Consider the following 16,458-nt stretch of genomic DNA (forward strand, 5'->3'; position numbering starts at 1 on the left):
CTGCCATCTGATTTTTGTTTTGAAATATCAGCGGCATGGGCGGGTTTCCAACAAGGCTATCATGAATGTATTTTAGAGATCTACAAGAGAGATGTGCAGACACATCAAGCCCTTCTACATCAACATCCATATGTTCAGCAGGCCGATAAGGTAGGTACTAGTAGATAATGGAGCTGCTGTCAACTTTATGCCGACTTCGATCATGAGAAAACTTGGCAAGAGTGAAGGCTTACAAGTGGTAAATATGGTAGTAATCCACTTCATGTGCAATTCATATAAGCCCAAGAGGGTGTTATTGATCCATCTGTAGGTGGAAACCTAAGTTTCGATGACTACTTTCTTTATAATTGAAACAATCTCTATTTACAATGCATTATAGGGGAGGGATTGGATCCATATGAACTACAATATTTCATCTTGCTTACATCAGCTTCCAAGCATCAAATTTGAAGGTAACAAAATATGGGATACATGTCAACTTGGGAAGCAAACGAGAGCCTCATTTGAGAGTAAAAAGATTGTCTCAACCACAATGCCTCTCCAACTCCTCCACCTTAACCTATCTGGTCCCTCTGGTATTAGAGATTTACATGGACACTATTTTTAGCCCATAAAAGTGATACTTTGGATACATTTAAAAACTTTGCTAAAGTAGTTCAAAGTGCCAAGGGAATTAAAATTAAAAGTATTAGAAGTGATCATGGTGGTGAGTTTGATAATCATGCATTTGAAAATTTTTGTAATGAATATGGAATATCTCACAATTTTTCCTCCCCAAGAACTTCCGAACAAAATGGAGTTATTGAAAGAAAAAATCATACCCTACAAGAAATGGTGCATACAATGCTTTGTGAAAATAAATTACCAAAGTAATTATGGGTTGAAGCAGCAAATACTGTATGTTATGTGTCAAATAGAGTATCAATACGACCAATTCTCAAAAAGACTCTATATGAGTTATGGAGGGGGAGAAAGCCAAACATTAGTTACTTCCATGCATTTGGCTGTCAATGTTATATTCACAACAATGGTAAAAAAAATATTGATAAATTTGATGCTAAATCTGATGAAGGTATATTTAGATAGACCGTTGAACATTAGCATGCATTTGAGGGGATAAAAAATTATCTTGCCAACCATCTATCCTAGTGCATCCTAGATCGGGAGTTCTATGAAGTTTTATAACTCCATAGCTAAAGATTCTATTGGGAGCCTATTAGCTCAGGATACTAAAGCTAGGCATGAACAAACCATGCACTACTTGAGCAGGACATTAACAAAGATTGTGTGGCAATGTACGCCGATCAAGAAACTTTATTTTGTATTGTACTATACTCATACAAAGTTAAATATTGCAAGTTTGTAGCTCCTGTGTAAGAAGTTTGCACTGTTGATGTGATCAAGTATATGTTGACTAGGCTAATTATACATGAAAGGATGGGCAAGTGGATGATTGCTTTGTTAGAGTTCTCTTTGCAGGATGTTCCTCAAAGGGCGGTGAAGGGTTAAGCCTTAGCCAATTTTCTAGCTGATCACCCAAGTGTAACCACTAACTAGCAAATTATGCAGCCTGTGGAGATTGGAGATATCAACCTTCTCTTCTAGAGACTATCATTTGATGATTCAAAGGCAAGAAAGCCATAGGTGCAGGGATCATCATTGAATCTTCGAAAAAGGACAACTCTCTCCTTCTAGGTAGAATTTTTTATTTAAATAACCAGGCCTAGTATGAAGCTTTAATAATCGGCCAAGAAATATTACTCGACATGGGCGCCACAACAGCTCCTTGGTGGTTTTTTGTTTTGAGTTTTATGGTTTTCTTTGTCCATTCCACAAATGGCACCAATTTGTTATTGCTGATCCTAGGACGCTAATGTGGATTGCCTCTGTAGACCTGTAGGGTAATAAGCAAGGATTAAAGAAGTTACCAAGTTGGCTCCGACGGGGCCTTTTGATGCTTAAGTCAAAGAGGATTTTTTGGTGAGAAGTGAAAAGAAAGAAAATAATGAGATGAATAATGCCGGTAAAGTAATTGAGAGATTAGGCAATAGAGCATTTTCACTCTCTTACCTCTCACAGGAGGCTTTCAGACCTATTTATAGATGGTGTCTCAAATCTTCCGTAATAGGTCCCAGTCAAAGCTGAATTACAATTGCGAAAGTAATAGTATTCTCTTCGGGTGAGAATGTACCGCAAGTAGTTGAATAGAAATTTTGCTTGCCTTTATTCATGCATTCGGCAGAATTTAAATAGACAATGGATAACAACCTCTCCTAAACTTACGACCATAGTTTCCTAGAATAAAGACTCTGACTGCAAAATAATAGCAACAAACAACAACATAATAGCTAACAAACACTCGACTTATTCCATGCATGTGAATGTTGGAATGTGAACGTTATCCAGGAGATGACAAAGTCTTCCAACAGAACTGCAGCTAGCTTAGACCAGGTCTTCTTCATTAGTCCCCATGCATGCCATGCACGACGTTCCCTCACTCTCTATTATACTTGCGATTCTTTATGGGTGTGCGTTGGGTCCGCCTTGGCCTATCAATACCCCCTCTTTCAGTGGATCCTTGTCCTCAAGGTCCATAGATGGAAACTGGTCCCTCAGCTCCTTAGTGTTTTCCCAGGTAGCATCCTCTGCAGGGAGTCTTTGCCATTTAACCAAGCTCTCCTCAACAAACTTCGAGCCTTTCTTCACCCAGCGAGTATCCAGCAAAGCTTCCGGCGCCAGCACGATTTCTCCTTCATCTATAACAGGTGGCAAGTCAATACTGGTTGCACTAACTTCGCCCAACTTCCTTTTAAGCAAGGACACATGAAAAACAGGATGAACACGGGACCCCTCTGGAAGTTTGAGCTTATAAGCTACCTTACCCACTCGCTTTTCAATCGGATATGGCCCATAAAATCGGCTAGCTAGTTTTGATATGCCCGTTTAAAAACTGTTTGCTGCCGATAAGGATGCAGCTTGAGGAAAACCAAATCCCCCTCTTGGAACTCCACGTCGCGCCTCTTGGAATCAGCTATTTGTTTCATGCGGTTATTGGCTGCATGCAAATTTTCCTTCAATTGTCGTAGCAATACATCACGGGAGGAAAGGCTTTGGTCCACTTCGTGGACTGGAGATTGGCCCACTTGGTAGTGCGGAATGGTTGGGGGCAGCCGACCATACAGAGCTTGGAAGGGAGTCATTCCTGTGGATGAGTGATAGGCTGTATTATACCAGAATTCGGCCCATGGAAGAAGAGAATTCCATTTTCGTGGCTGTTGACGGACCAAACAGCGAAGGTATTGTTCCAAGCACCTATTTACGACTTCTGACTATCCGTCCGTCTGCGGGTGGTAGGCGGAACTCATTTTCAGCTGTGTTCCTGATAACTTGAAGAATTCGCGCCAAAAATTGCTAATAAAAATGGGGTCGCGATCACTTATGATAGATCTGGGCATACCGTGGAGTTTAACCACTCTCTCCACAAATTTTTCAGCCACGGTCTTTGCAGTAAATGGATGAGTCAAAGCCAAAAAATGTGCAGACTTACTGAGGCGATCCACCACCACTAAGATGGTATCCTTGCCGTTGGATGGGGGAAGACCTTCAATAAAATCCATAGTGATGTCATCCCATACTTGACATGGAATGGGTAGTGGCTGGAGGAGACCTGCTGGTGACAATGTTTCTGCCTTAGCTCGCTGACAAACATCACAAGAGGAGACATAGTTGTGCACCGTGTGATACATCGATGGCCAATAGAGTTGTTGGGCAAGTCTTTTGAATGTCCGCAGCACACCTGAGTGACCACCACATTGTGAATCATGAAATTTCCTTAAAAGTTGGTTGATTATGGGTGAGTTGGGAGGCACTACCACCCGATTTTTATATAAAATCAACCCATCACGCCACTTGTAAGGAGCCCCTTGTTTCTCAGTGGCTAACTTGCCAATTTTCTCCATGTACACGTCTTCCACAGCTGCGGCCTTAATATCATCCCATAATTGGGCCTGCAAAAAAGACAATGCATTAATAATTGGGCCACCTACCACTCGTGAGAGTGCATCTGCTGCGCCATTTTCTCGGCCCGGCTTATAAAGTATTTCATAATCATAACCCAGCAGCTTTGCCGCCCATTTCTGTTGCTCTGGTGTGACCATGCGTTGCTCCAATAAATACTTGAGGCTTCGTTGATCCGTTTGAATATAGAACCTCCGACCCAGCAGGTATGGTCGCCAAGTTCGTATGGCTTCAATGATGGCTAGCATCTCCTTGGCGTATGTGGACCACGATGGTTTTGAAACTCCCAGGGCCTGGCTTATGAAGGCAATTGGTTTGCCTTGTTGAGTTAGAACCTGTCGTAAGAAAGAGCTCTTAGTTCAGTTCGGTAGAACGTGGGTCTCCAAAACCCGATGTTCCCTCTCCTGAAGCATCAGATTCAATAACAAATGGCTCATTAAAGTTAGGCATAGCAAGAGTAGGAGTAGAAGTCATAGCCTGTTTGAGGAAAGTGAATGCTGTCAGCTTCATCTGTCCATCCGAACTGCCCCTTCTTCAACATATTAGTGAGTGGTCACGCCAATATCCCATAATTACGAACAAATATCCGGTAGTAGCCTGTAAGACCTAAGAAACCACGCAATTCTGAAATATTAGTAGGTCTAGGCCAATCTAGCATTGCCTTAATTTTGCCTTGGTCTACTTTTACCCCTTGAGGAGTAATAATGTGACCCAAATATTCCAACTCCTGTTGACCGAAGGCACATTTGCTGATCTTAATAAAAAATTGGTGATGCCTTAATATTTCAAAAGCTTGTTGAACATGTTCAAGATGCATAGTCCAATTGGGGCTATAAATTAAAATGTCATAAAAAAGACCAATACAAATTTACGCAGATAAGGGCGAAATATGGAATTCATAATGGCCTGAAAAGTAGAAGGTGCATTGCAAAGACCAAAGGGCATAACTAAATACTCATAATGATCATTGTGGGTACGAAAAGCAGTTTTATGGATATTATATGGGTGTACTCGTACCTGATGGTAGCCGGCCCTTAAATCTAATTTTGTAAAATAGGATGCGCCATGAAGTTCATCTAGCATATCATCGACCGTTGGGATAGAAAATCGATCTTTGATAGTAACGGAATTAAGGGCCCGATAATTAGTGCAAAAGCGCCATATACCATCCTTCTTTTTAACCAATAGGACAGGTGATGAAAAGGGACTGATACTTGATCTTATAAGCCCCAAAATTAACATGTTTTGAACTTGTTTTTCAATCTCAGCTTTTTGAAAATAGGCATACCTGTAGGGTCGCACATTGATTGGCTCTGTGCCTTCTTTAAGAGGAATGCAGTGGTCAACCTCCCTCTTTGGTGGTAACTGCATTGGTTCTTGAAAAATGTCGGCATAAGCCTCCAATACGAGCTGCATATCTGGTTGAATGTCCTGCCGTGGTACTTCTTCGAGTGACTGCAGACAAATTGCAAACATGGAACTCCCTTGTCTCAACTCTTTAGAGACCACCTTCAGAGATGCAGCTTGAATGGGCTGCGCATCAGTTCCTTGTAATCTTCGAGCTTGATTCTCCCATTGGAATTCCATTGTCATATTTTTCCAATTACAAACAACCGAACCCAATTGTTCCAGCCACTGTATACCCAATACTAAGTCCAAACCAGTTAGTGGTAAAGAATAGAGGGTAAGGGAAAAAGGGATACCCTGAAGGAGGACATGCACGTTCTCAAATCTTTCCTGGCACTGCAATCGATTCCCATTAGCAACCCGCACCGTGAATGGCTCGGTAGGGACCACGGGTAAGTGAAGCAAACTAGCCACCTTTTCACTAATAAAATTATGGGTAGAGCCGCTGTCAATGAGCACAACCACTTTATGATGCCCGACTCTAGCCGTGACCCGCATTGTTCTGGAGGTGGACCATCCAGTCAATGCATGCAAGGATATCTCTGGTTCGGGCTGAAGATCGGATGTAGGATGATGAGAGCACAAAAGTGCTATCTAAGTACCAATTAACTTAGCCTAATGCTAGCAAAATAATGATAAATAATAGGTGTTAGCATTTGCAGGATTAATATTTTATCCTTAGCACTTATTATAATTTATATCATTATTTTGTATGAATTCATCTAAAAAGGACGCATCTTCCTAACTGCATAACAGAGTCCATGACTCTTCTTCCGCGCACCCGAGCAACTTCCCAAATTCTGCAATTAGATCTCCCAGCTTCCTCCATCATCCCAGAGCGTCCACCTCTCCCGGGTTCTCGCACATCCGAGCCAAGGTTCCTGCTTACATTCTCCCGTTTTCGCGAGTGAGCCACGACATTCATCAGCTTCTCCCATGTTCCAAGCCTTCCACGATCAGCCTCGTGTCCGAGATTTCAGCATTCTGGAACCGTGACCTGCGCCCATCTCACGCTCCTTCCAGCCATCCGTCTCGTCCGCAGCGTCGCACCTGATCAATGCTCCTGTGCCCGTGATCGTCTCTAGCCTCCTCCACAGCACCAGCAATCAATGCCCCTTTCTTCCGGACCCGCATCAGACTCCCCAGCCACCTGTGTGATCACCACCTCCTTCACAGCGTCCGTGTGCAGCCTATCCTCCTGCGAGCCACCCGTGAAGCCCCCAGCATCCCGCTGATCTCGCCTGCAGCCATTCATGACCATCTCGGCGACCCCCCCAACGGTCCGCAATCAGTTTCGTTCTGGGCGTCTTGCAGATCGGCGACTCGTCCCAGCGTCGATCCCACGCAAGTCCAGCCTCTTCATTTGCCCGCGATCACTCCCAGCTGTCCATGATGATTTTGTGCATCCTCTTCTTCCGTGAGCCATTCCCGGATCTGCGCCTGCTCCTCTTCCGCCCATCTCACGCCCCATTCGCCCGTGATCCCAGCTCCCGCATCAAGCTTCCAGCATCCTGATCCGCCCGAGATGCAGCGTCGAGTGCAAAGAGGGGGATTGAATGCCAACTATAAAGCTCTCTCAGTTGGGAGAGGCAGGGGGATCGAAAAAAAAGAAAATAGGGGAGCCGGGCCGCCTGCTGGGGTTGAAAAAAAAAGAGAAGAAGGAAACAGGGGATGCCCTATTTCCGAAAAGAAAAAGAAAAAAAAATAGAGAGAGGAGTAACAGGGGAGAGTCTTTCATGTTGATGGCTGGCTAATCCTTTAGGTGAAGGGTGATGGAGGAACTGATAAGTGCTAAATAATGCATAAATTCATATCTTATTCATATCACTTATCATTATTTTAATTCACATATTTTGTAAATTTAACTAAAAAATGTGTTACCCTCATCATTGCATTTTAATAAATTAATTCGAGTTTGTTTTACTTATTTATTTACTGATTGAGTTTAATGTATGTAGGTCAAGTCAAATTCATTAATTTCTGAACCCAAATCGTATGCACCCCGCAAATCAAGACCCTCTCAGATCCATCCTCCCTTGTTTCTTTCCCACATTTGACTCCACCAAACTTTCCTGCGTCACATCTCAATCACCCAATTTTCTTCCCACACATGTTCCCAGCTGAATAGGATCACATCCCCTATATCAAACTCCCGGGATTCACTTCCCAGTCGTTCCCCAGTCATTTTTTCCATATCATCTCCATTTAAAAATTCAATATTCCGAGTCAACCCCAATTCCTTTTCTTAGTGTATTCCTCCCAAACAGTTTATTTCTCCTTCACTCCCATGTTCACAAACAAAGTCTCAAATCTTCACTCCCAGCCGCATCCCTTCATTACCGTTTAGCATCCATCAACAAATTCCACGCGTCTCTCTTCCTAACCTCCCAACTCCACGCTCCCAAGTTCATTTCCTCTTCCGATTCCTTCTCAAACCGAATCTAGATTAGAACAAAAGCATCCCTGTTTCTCCGTGACATCCTCCACATCCTTTCCGAGCTTATCTTCCCAAGGAATAAAACCGGACTCCCAGCTGCCAGCCGTGAACTTCATCCGCATCATCCTATGTTTCGGAATAGAGAAGCATCTTTATCTTCTTCCAGCTCACGGCTCTTCTTCCCAACCAAATCCTCTCTCCGAATCCCCTGTTTCATCTAAACTGCCAGCCGAATCCCATGATTTTTTCCCACGCATCTGGTTCACTTCCCCTGTTCCCAGCACTCCTTCCCCGAGCATCACGGAAGAGCTCTCTCTCCCCTGCATCGTGGATCTTATCTTCATCTTCCGAACGCAGCTTCATCTCTTCCGAATCCCTCGCGCCTGTGCCCATCTTCTTCGCCCATTTCCTCTGCTTCTGAACCAACCCATCATCTACTCCGAGATCTTCCCAACGTCTAATAGATTGAGCTTAATCCAAACTCCCAGATTAATCCCACAGACTTCCCAGCTCCAGCCGAGATCCCAACTTATCTCCCCTGTTTCACGTTCAATCCGTTCGTAAGATCCAGCTCCTCCCAACGTCTCTCCCATGATATTCTCCTCCGTGAGCATCCCAACTTAGTCCACGGTTTCCTCCCAACCATCAGCCGAATCATCTACGGATTCATCCCATCATCCAATCCAACCGAATTCCCAGCTTCTTCCTTTCCGGAATACTCCCAGATTTTCTCCCGTTCGGATTACATATCTTCTGCACTCCACGTCCAAGCTTCATCCTTATCCCATAGTCAGGCGGGATGAGCTTTCCGAACGTTCCGAATTTTCCCAGCATCCTCTGCTCCCCAACTTCCCAGCATTTGGATTAACAAATCATCCTTGTCGTCCGTGATCCACCTTCATCCCAATCTGGATTCCTTCTCAGCCACATCAAGTTAACAACCGCATCCTTATCCCACCACGTCTTCATCCTTATCTGCACTCGAAACAGAGGAGGAAAGAGAGAGTTTGCAGCCTATAAAAAGCCCAGACGTGAACAGAGGGGGTATTCTCTTTTGGAACCATTCAAAGGGATCCGGTGGATCCCATTCATCCTTCGGAGGAGTTCTCACGGGAGACAGAGAAGGGAGGAGAGAGCCGACGGGAGGAAGGAGCCAATCATCATGAAGTCCCCCTGCAGTGCAGCTGTTCAATTTTCCATGGAAGGCCGATCTTCTCACTAGGGCTGGATGCAGCCCTAACAAAAGGGACACGGGTTTTATATTTTATTTTATATTCTTGGGGTTGTATGAACTTATTGTTTCTAATGGATATCTTCTTTTGAATCATATTTAATTTCTGTGATTTTAAGTATGATGTTCGTACAACTGTTCTTCATGATCACTAGGTAAATATAAGATAGTCCATGCTTAAGGAAGATGTGGTGTGCTACCGCATTAGTTTAGGGTAGACATTACATGCCAACTGAAGATGGATTATGCCCAAATTACTTCTGTGAATTTCTATTCGAATGCTTATTAGGCTTGTAGCCAATTTGCATGTTAATCCAAGAATAAGATAAATTATAAATAACCCTTGTTCTGATGTTAATGGTGAATTCCTTGTCCTAGGTTTTCCCCAAACTGATATCATTTTAATTGTATTTTCTTTTATTAAATTGCTTAGTTTAATAGTATTCACAAATTCATCCTTTTAAATATTTTTATTTTTAAGAAAACAACTATACCCCAATTCCTGTGGATCGATACCCCTAATCACTATCCTACTAGATACGTGCTATTGCGTGGTCTTTAAAATTGACTATCAAGGAACCCTTGATGTATTGCTATCTTTAAAGTAAATTCTAAACCTTTAATTCTTATAGATTTATATTTTCAATATATTATGGATTCTTGCATAATTATTTTGTAGATAGTTCTTTAATGGTTTATGTTGATCGACATGTGGACCGCTTTAGTATTTGATTTGTCGTTGATGTAATAGGCACGATAAATGCTTAGAAATAGAGTTCATATGTTCAAAAAAAAAAAATATTCCATGCTTTGATCTATTCTACTTTTACATCTTTAATCAAGAACCGAAGAATTTATTTCTTGAATGCAAGATTATCAAGGGGGATTCCAGATCCCTACACCATCTTAATCTATCCAAACTTTGATTCTCTATTTACTGAATGATTTTCTATTTGCAAAACATCATCTTAATCCACAAATTTATTGAATCAATTAATCTGAAATTAAGCTAATAACCCATAGATCGTTCCTTGAGGAGTCGACCTTGGACTTCCGAGTTATACTACTTGTGCGATTCTCCTGCACTTGGGAGAACAATTTTACTTTAGTACCATAGGCTCTTGTGCAACCTTGTCAGTAAATTCTTCACACGTAATGTTGCCTGCACTAGTGCTTCCTTCAAGTAGTAAGAGTTGCGGCCCTCTGCACTTGTGTCCCATAATGAACTTGTCATTGCAATTAAAGCAAAGACCTTGAGCTCTTCTTTTCTGCATTTCTTCCCACGTTAGGCGTTTCACTGGGAATGCTGGTGTGGATCTCGTTGGAGTTGAAATGTCCAGCTGCGGTTGGCTGAGTTGAGGTGGCCGTGTAAATCTTTGTTGGCGTAGGAGCTGGTCGTCTCGCATGCGAGCAAGGCTGATAGCCTCCTTCAATGATTTCGGGTTAAACATCCGGATGCCTTATGCTATTTCGGGCTTGAGACCTCCCATGAAAGTTCCCACCAATGCCTTCTGCGTCCACCCATGCACTCGGTTGCCCAGTCTCTCAAACTCTTTCTCGTAGTCTCGCAAGGAGCCCACATGTTTGACCCGTGAAAGTGCCTCATCAAAATCCTCACATTCGGTTGGTCCGAATCGAGCCCACAGTTCTTCCTCAAAAATGGTCCAGGTCACCGCTCGCCCTTCCTCCTTATATGCTCGGCGCAGCCACTGCCACCATTGGTTGGCTTCACCTTCCAGATGGAACGAAGCCAAGGAGACTTTTTGTGCTTCAGTAGAGCCTTGGTACTCAAAGAATTGCTCTACGCGGTTGAACCACTCAGTGGGGTCGTTGCCAGAGTATCTTGGAAACTCAAGTTTGGTCATCTTTGAAGAGAAGATCTGCCTTCTTCCGTCCGTGTCATCTCTGTTTTCTTCCCTGTTGGTGCGAGAATGACCATCTCGGTCATTGTTGATGTTGCTGGAGCCTTCCTTGTTGGAAAACAAAGCCTCAGACAGTCGGTTGATGGTCCCCTCAAGTTGGTGTAGCTTGTCAGTAACTCCCAGCTCCATTCGGTTGATGCCATCTTGAAGTCCTCCAAGCCCTGCTTCTAATCTCTCGATCCTCTCCTTGTTAGTTGCCATTGTAACCCGGGCTCTGATACCAATAATAGGTCCCAGTCAAAGTTGAATTACAATTGCGAAAGTAATAGTATTCTCTTCAGGTGAGAATGTACCGCAAGTAGTTGGATAGAAATTTTGCTTGCCTTTATTCATGCATTCGGCAGAATTTAAATAGACAATGGATAACAACCTCTCCTAAACTTACAACCATAGTTTCCTAGAATAAAGACTCTGACTGCAAAATAATAGCTAACAAACAACAAAATAATAGCTAACAAACACTCGACTTATTCCATGCATGTGAACATTAGAATGTGAATGTTATCCAGGAGATGACAAAGTCTTCCAACAAAACTACAGCTAGCTTAGACCAGGTCTTCTTCATTAGTCCCCATGCATGCCATGCACGACGTTCCCTTACTCCCTATTATACTTGCGATTCTTTATGGGTGTGCGTTGGGTCCGGCTTGGCCTATCATTCCGCTGATCATATTTTAACAAATTTGGAGTGGTGCTGCAACAACCCTCTAATTAGGTATAACAACCCAAGTACGTGCCATAACTACCTAGCATGTGATGAAATTGTTAGTCTCGTGCATATTTGGATGGAGGGACTGAGTTGCTTTTGCTGCGAGGGGGTTCTGGTCAGCTTGGGCTGGTTGCCAGGTTGTCAGCTTGAGTAGAGACACTTTGGCTCCGGAGATTGGCTACTTCTAGTTTGCTCATCCCAGCTTTCTGTTTGGTTCGGTTGTCCTGATTAGAATATCTTAGAGAACTTCTGAGTGCATCTAAATCACCATATGGATCATGAGCTGGACGAATCTGACTACACCACATCACCTTAGCCATTTACTGCCGCAACAGTTTTGATTCATTCCATCACCAATATTGCCAATGGTTGACACAAGCATTTATCCAGAACATATATGGCAGGGCACTCAATCTAATATATTATGATTCATTGCTGAAGAAATGTCTGAATGAGGGACCATACCATCTTCTGATCTCTGATACGTATCACATTCTACTCCAATACTAACTGGTGCTAGATATTCCATAAACATAGAGAGCGGTCCGACTTCATGATGAGTGATGATCGTTGCTCCTAGGAAGCATTGAATCGAGTCTAAATTTCAGCAGGCATGATGTAATCGAGATGAGGGCATATGATGCTCATTTTTAAAGATAAATGTAAAAGTAATGCTGTCAGAAATTTCTAAGCTACACCAAGCAACCAAGAAGTCATCCAGATGCTGGCATTGGAACCGCAGTGTTTTGCTAGTAGTGTGCCAGTTTGTGAGCTTGCACAGTCCAAGGGTTTTAACTATATATCTTTTAGCCTTTTTGCAGCCTGATTTGAGCTGAAGTACGTGCTTCACAATTTTATAGGTTGCCAACTGATGAAGCAGTGGCGGTTCATGTTTTTAAGTAGCTGCAGGTATCGTTGTTTTCACTGTTTCTGCAATCAAAGTAAATTAATATAAGCCTCTCAGTCTTAAATTAATGGAGGTAGGCGTCATTTTGTAGTGGCTTTTACCAGTGGTTGCTTCAAATCTACCCCCCATTTGTTCAAAAATAGCCACTACTGGGGGGACAAAACTTGCGTAGTTCCAAGAAGCCCGACAATGGCTGGTGCTGAAACCATTTGGTGCTTCTGCTTTTCCATGTAAAATGTTTCTTTTACCAGCCTTTGACACCAACCCCCATCAATTCATTTTGCCTCGGCAATGCATGCGTACTTTCTGCGTAAGAAATTTCTGGACTTGGGTCATCACATGATCTTATTTGCTACCTCACCCAACATGTTTACCATATGCAAAGCTTGGAGCAGAATAAATATAAGCTTAGGACTCATCAAGCTAAGTTATTAACAGTTTGTTGATTCTGAGCTGCTTGTTTCACTCAATGTCAGTCATGAAATCCCAAAACAAAAAAAAACGAGTAGAATTTAGGTTGGTGTCTGCCTCAGGTTTGTTGGCAAGATAAGCTCAGAGAATTTTTTTTTTTTTGGTTGGTAAAAATGAGCTCAGAGAATTGAAACTCTGTTATTGCTCTCTTACGTTTGTCGTCCAAAAATTAGAATTATACGGATCCTAGTGGATTGTGAAATGATTAACATGCACAGACCGTCCAAAAATTTGAATTATATGGAACCTAGTGGATGGTGAAATGATTAACATAATCAACATGACATAGGTCAGCTAGTTGGTATGTGGAGAGGTTTAGGATGGATCACCCGAACATGCAAACTGTAGTCAGAAACCGGAATGTGTGAGCAACTTGTTCAGCTGATAACTAAAATTTGGGCCAACTACCCTCTCAAACGAAACCTCCTTCTAATCCTATAATTTGATTTGGATTCGGATAATTTGAGAATTTGTTATTTTCAGTTCGTAGCCCCAACAGAATCTGGATGGCAAATCCCAACTGAAGGCTCCATCCCCTCTCTCTTTTTTCATTTCTGAAACAGAAATCCAGTAGGAAGAAGACGGGAAGATATTTAGGGCCATCCATTGACCGTGTGGTTGGTTGATCATTTACACTCCCCAAACTCCCCTCTACTCTTCAGGTTCGCTTCAGCCGAGTTTTTCTCGAGTCCAAACTTTGACCCATTTCAAATCTTTTTTCCCCTTCTTTGCTTTTCTCCTGTTTGCCAGTTCGAATACAAACCACCCATTCCGCAGAAACTATAATTAACAGTGATTCGAGAGAGAGGAAGAGCGAAAGGATTGGATTGCCGCACTCTAAAGTTATTAGATAGATAGAGAGAGAGAGAGAGTCCCTCTTCCCTTACCTTTCCCCCCTTTCTCCTCAAAGAACAGCGAAGAACAATCCCTCTCCTATCCACATCTGATCCTCGTTTTCTTTCTTCTTGGAGGGAAGAGGGTAGATCAAATAAGAGTCGTTGCTTCTTCTGTGGAGGGAGGGGAGGGCCGAAGCAAAAAAGAAAGGGAGAGGGGTGGTGGCAAGCAAGGATTCGATTCTTGCCCAATTTCTTTTCTTCTTATTGGAACTACAAATTTTAGTTGAAAGCAGAAATCCTAAAAACTATTTGTTATTAGATGATGGACGTCGCCCCCTCCAGCCCGGGCAAGTTCAAGATGGATAAGCCCCACCACCACCATTTCCACCACCACCCCTCCACCGCCCGCCTCCTCCTCCTCCGGTGGCACCACTATTTCCCCCTCTCCAAGTTCGCCATTTGGGCCTTCTTCGCCATCGCTCTCTTCGCTGTCCTCTTCCTCCTCTCCCCGCGCGCCCCTTCCGATGCCGCTGATTCCGGCTCTCCATCTTCCTCCATCCTCGGCGGCGGCGGCGGTGGCGAGCACCGCCGCTCCCTCCGCACCGCCTCCTGGGGCGGCCCCGACTGGGAAAAACGCGTACGCTCCTCCGCCCGCATCCGCCGCCAGCCCGGCGGCCTCTCTGTCCTCGTCACCGGCGCCGCTGGCTTCGTCGGCACCCACGTCTCCGCCGCCCTCAAGAAGCGCGGTGACGGTGTCCTCGGCCTTGACTGCTTCAACGACTACTACGACCCCTCCCTCAAGCGCGCCCGGCAGGCCCTCCTCAAGCGCGCGGGGGTCTTCGTCGTCGAGGGCGACGTCAACGACGCCCTCCTCCTCCGCAAGCTGTTCGACGTCGTCCTCTTCACCCACGTCATGCACCTGGCCGCCCAGGCCGGCGTCCGCTACGCCATGATCAACCCGGCCTCCTACGTCCACTCCAACGTTGCCGGCCTCGTCTCTCTCCTCGAGGCCGCCAAGTCCGCCGACCCCCAACCCGCCATTGTCTGGGCCTCCTCCTCCTCCGTCTACGGCCTCAACTCCAAGGTCCCCTTCTCCGAGTCCGACCGCACCGACCGCCCCGCCTCCCTGTATGCCGCCACCAAGAAGGCCGGAGAGGAGATCGCCCACGTCTACAACCACATCTACGGCCTCTCCATCACCGGCCTCCGCTTCTTCACCGTCTATGGCCCCTGGGGCCGCCCTGACATGGCCTACTTCTTCTTCGCCCGCGACATCCTCCGCGGCAAGCCCATCTCCATCTTCGAGGGCCCCGGCCACGCCACCGTCTTCCGCGACTTCACCTACATCGACGACATCGTCCGCGGCTGCGTCGCCGCCCTCAACACCGCGGGGAAGAGCACTGGCAGGGGCGGCAAGAAGCGCGGGCCCGCTCCGCTCCGCGTCTACAACCTCGGCAACACCTCCCCCGTCCCCGTCGCCGACCTCGTCTCCATCCTCGAAAAACTCCTCGGCGTCAAGGCTGTCCGCAAGGTTGTCAAGATGCCCCGCAACGGGGACGTGCAGTTCACCCACGCCAACATCACCCTCGCACGGCGCGAGCTCGGCTACCACCCCACCACAGACCTCCGCACCGGGCTCAAGCGCTTTGTCCGGTGGTACCTCCAGTACTACCACCCTAACTTGGTCAAGAAGAGCGGCAGCAAAGGCGGCAGCACCAGTAGTTGAGGATGACGACGAGAGCAGCAGCGGATCAGGTGTCCGGGTCTACTTCTATACTTCTTCCTGAGGTCGTCCGGATTGTTCTTCTTTGAATTCATCCTCTGCAGATTGATTTTCGTACGGAAATTCTTCTCCCTCCCCGTCTTTAAATTTTCAATCAGTTTCTTTTGCTTGAGCTTGGCGCTTCTTGGGCTTCTTCTATGTCTTCATTAGTATCATTGCTAGAAGAAGAAGAAGGAAATCAATCAATGGGTAGTCCCATGGCGAGGAGTTTTACATCTGTGGTGGTGTTTAGCGTTTGCAGGAATCTCTCATGATCTGTACTACAAAAGAAAAGCAAGCACAGCATTTCTTTCTTCTGTTCTTTCTAATTATTTTTCTCCACATTTTGCATTGCTGCATTTCTCACTGGCAGTCATATGTAGTTTTAACATTGTGTTCTGTACATAGCTGATGAATTTATTAGAGGATATTCTAATTGATGGAGACCTTACTTGTCATGACACAATTTTAATAAAGAACAGCGCCCATGACTTTGGGCTTGTTATTACTTTTTTTTTTTCCTTGTGCAAAGGATGAAAGATTATTTTGTTGTCAATGTCTCCTTCGGTTGTGCTATTTTTGATTCTGCCTCTTATTTTGATCTTGTGACAAGTTTGGAAGCTGAAATGAAACATCAGGTCTTAATGTAATCTGGCTGAGCTTCACTTTTTCTGAATTGGTTGTAAAGCTATCAATTTTTAAGTTTTAATGTATGTGGTTTTAATAATCTAAGCTTATAATTGAGGCTCTGCAATGGGC

General features: G+C 44.6%; 1 protein-coding gene across 1 annotated transcript; it reads left to right on the forward strand.

The window, feature by feature from the left end:
- The first annotated feature begins 13,572 nt into the window (after positions 1 to 13,572).
- Positions 13,573 to 16,208, forward strand: LOC120110904 (UDP-glucuronate 4-epimerase 3-like). Its single transcript, XM_039126878.1, has one exon. The coding sequence runs from the start codon at positions 14,257 to 14,259 to the stop codon at positions 15,661 to 15,663; it is 1,407 nt and encodes a 468-aa protein (XP_038982806.1). The 5' UTR covers positions 13,573 to 14,256; the 3' UTR covers positions 15,664 to 16,208.
- Positions 16,209 to 16,458: the final 250 nt, after the last annotated feature.

The sequence above is a fragment of the Phoenix dactylifera genome, chromosome 5 (genome assembly GCF_009389715.1).
Source record: "Phoenix dactylifera cultivar Barhee BC4 chromosome 5, palm_55x_up_171113_PBpolish2nd_filt_p, whole genome shotgun sequence".
Lineage (NCBI taxonomy): Eukaryota > Viridiplantae > Streptophyta > Magnoliopsida > Arecales > Arecaceae > Phoenix > Phoenix dactylifera.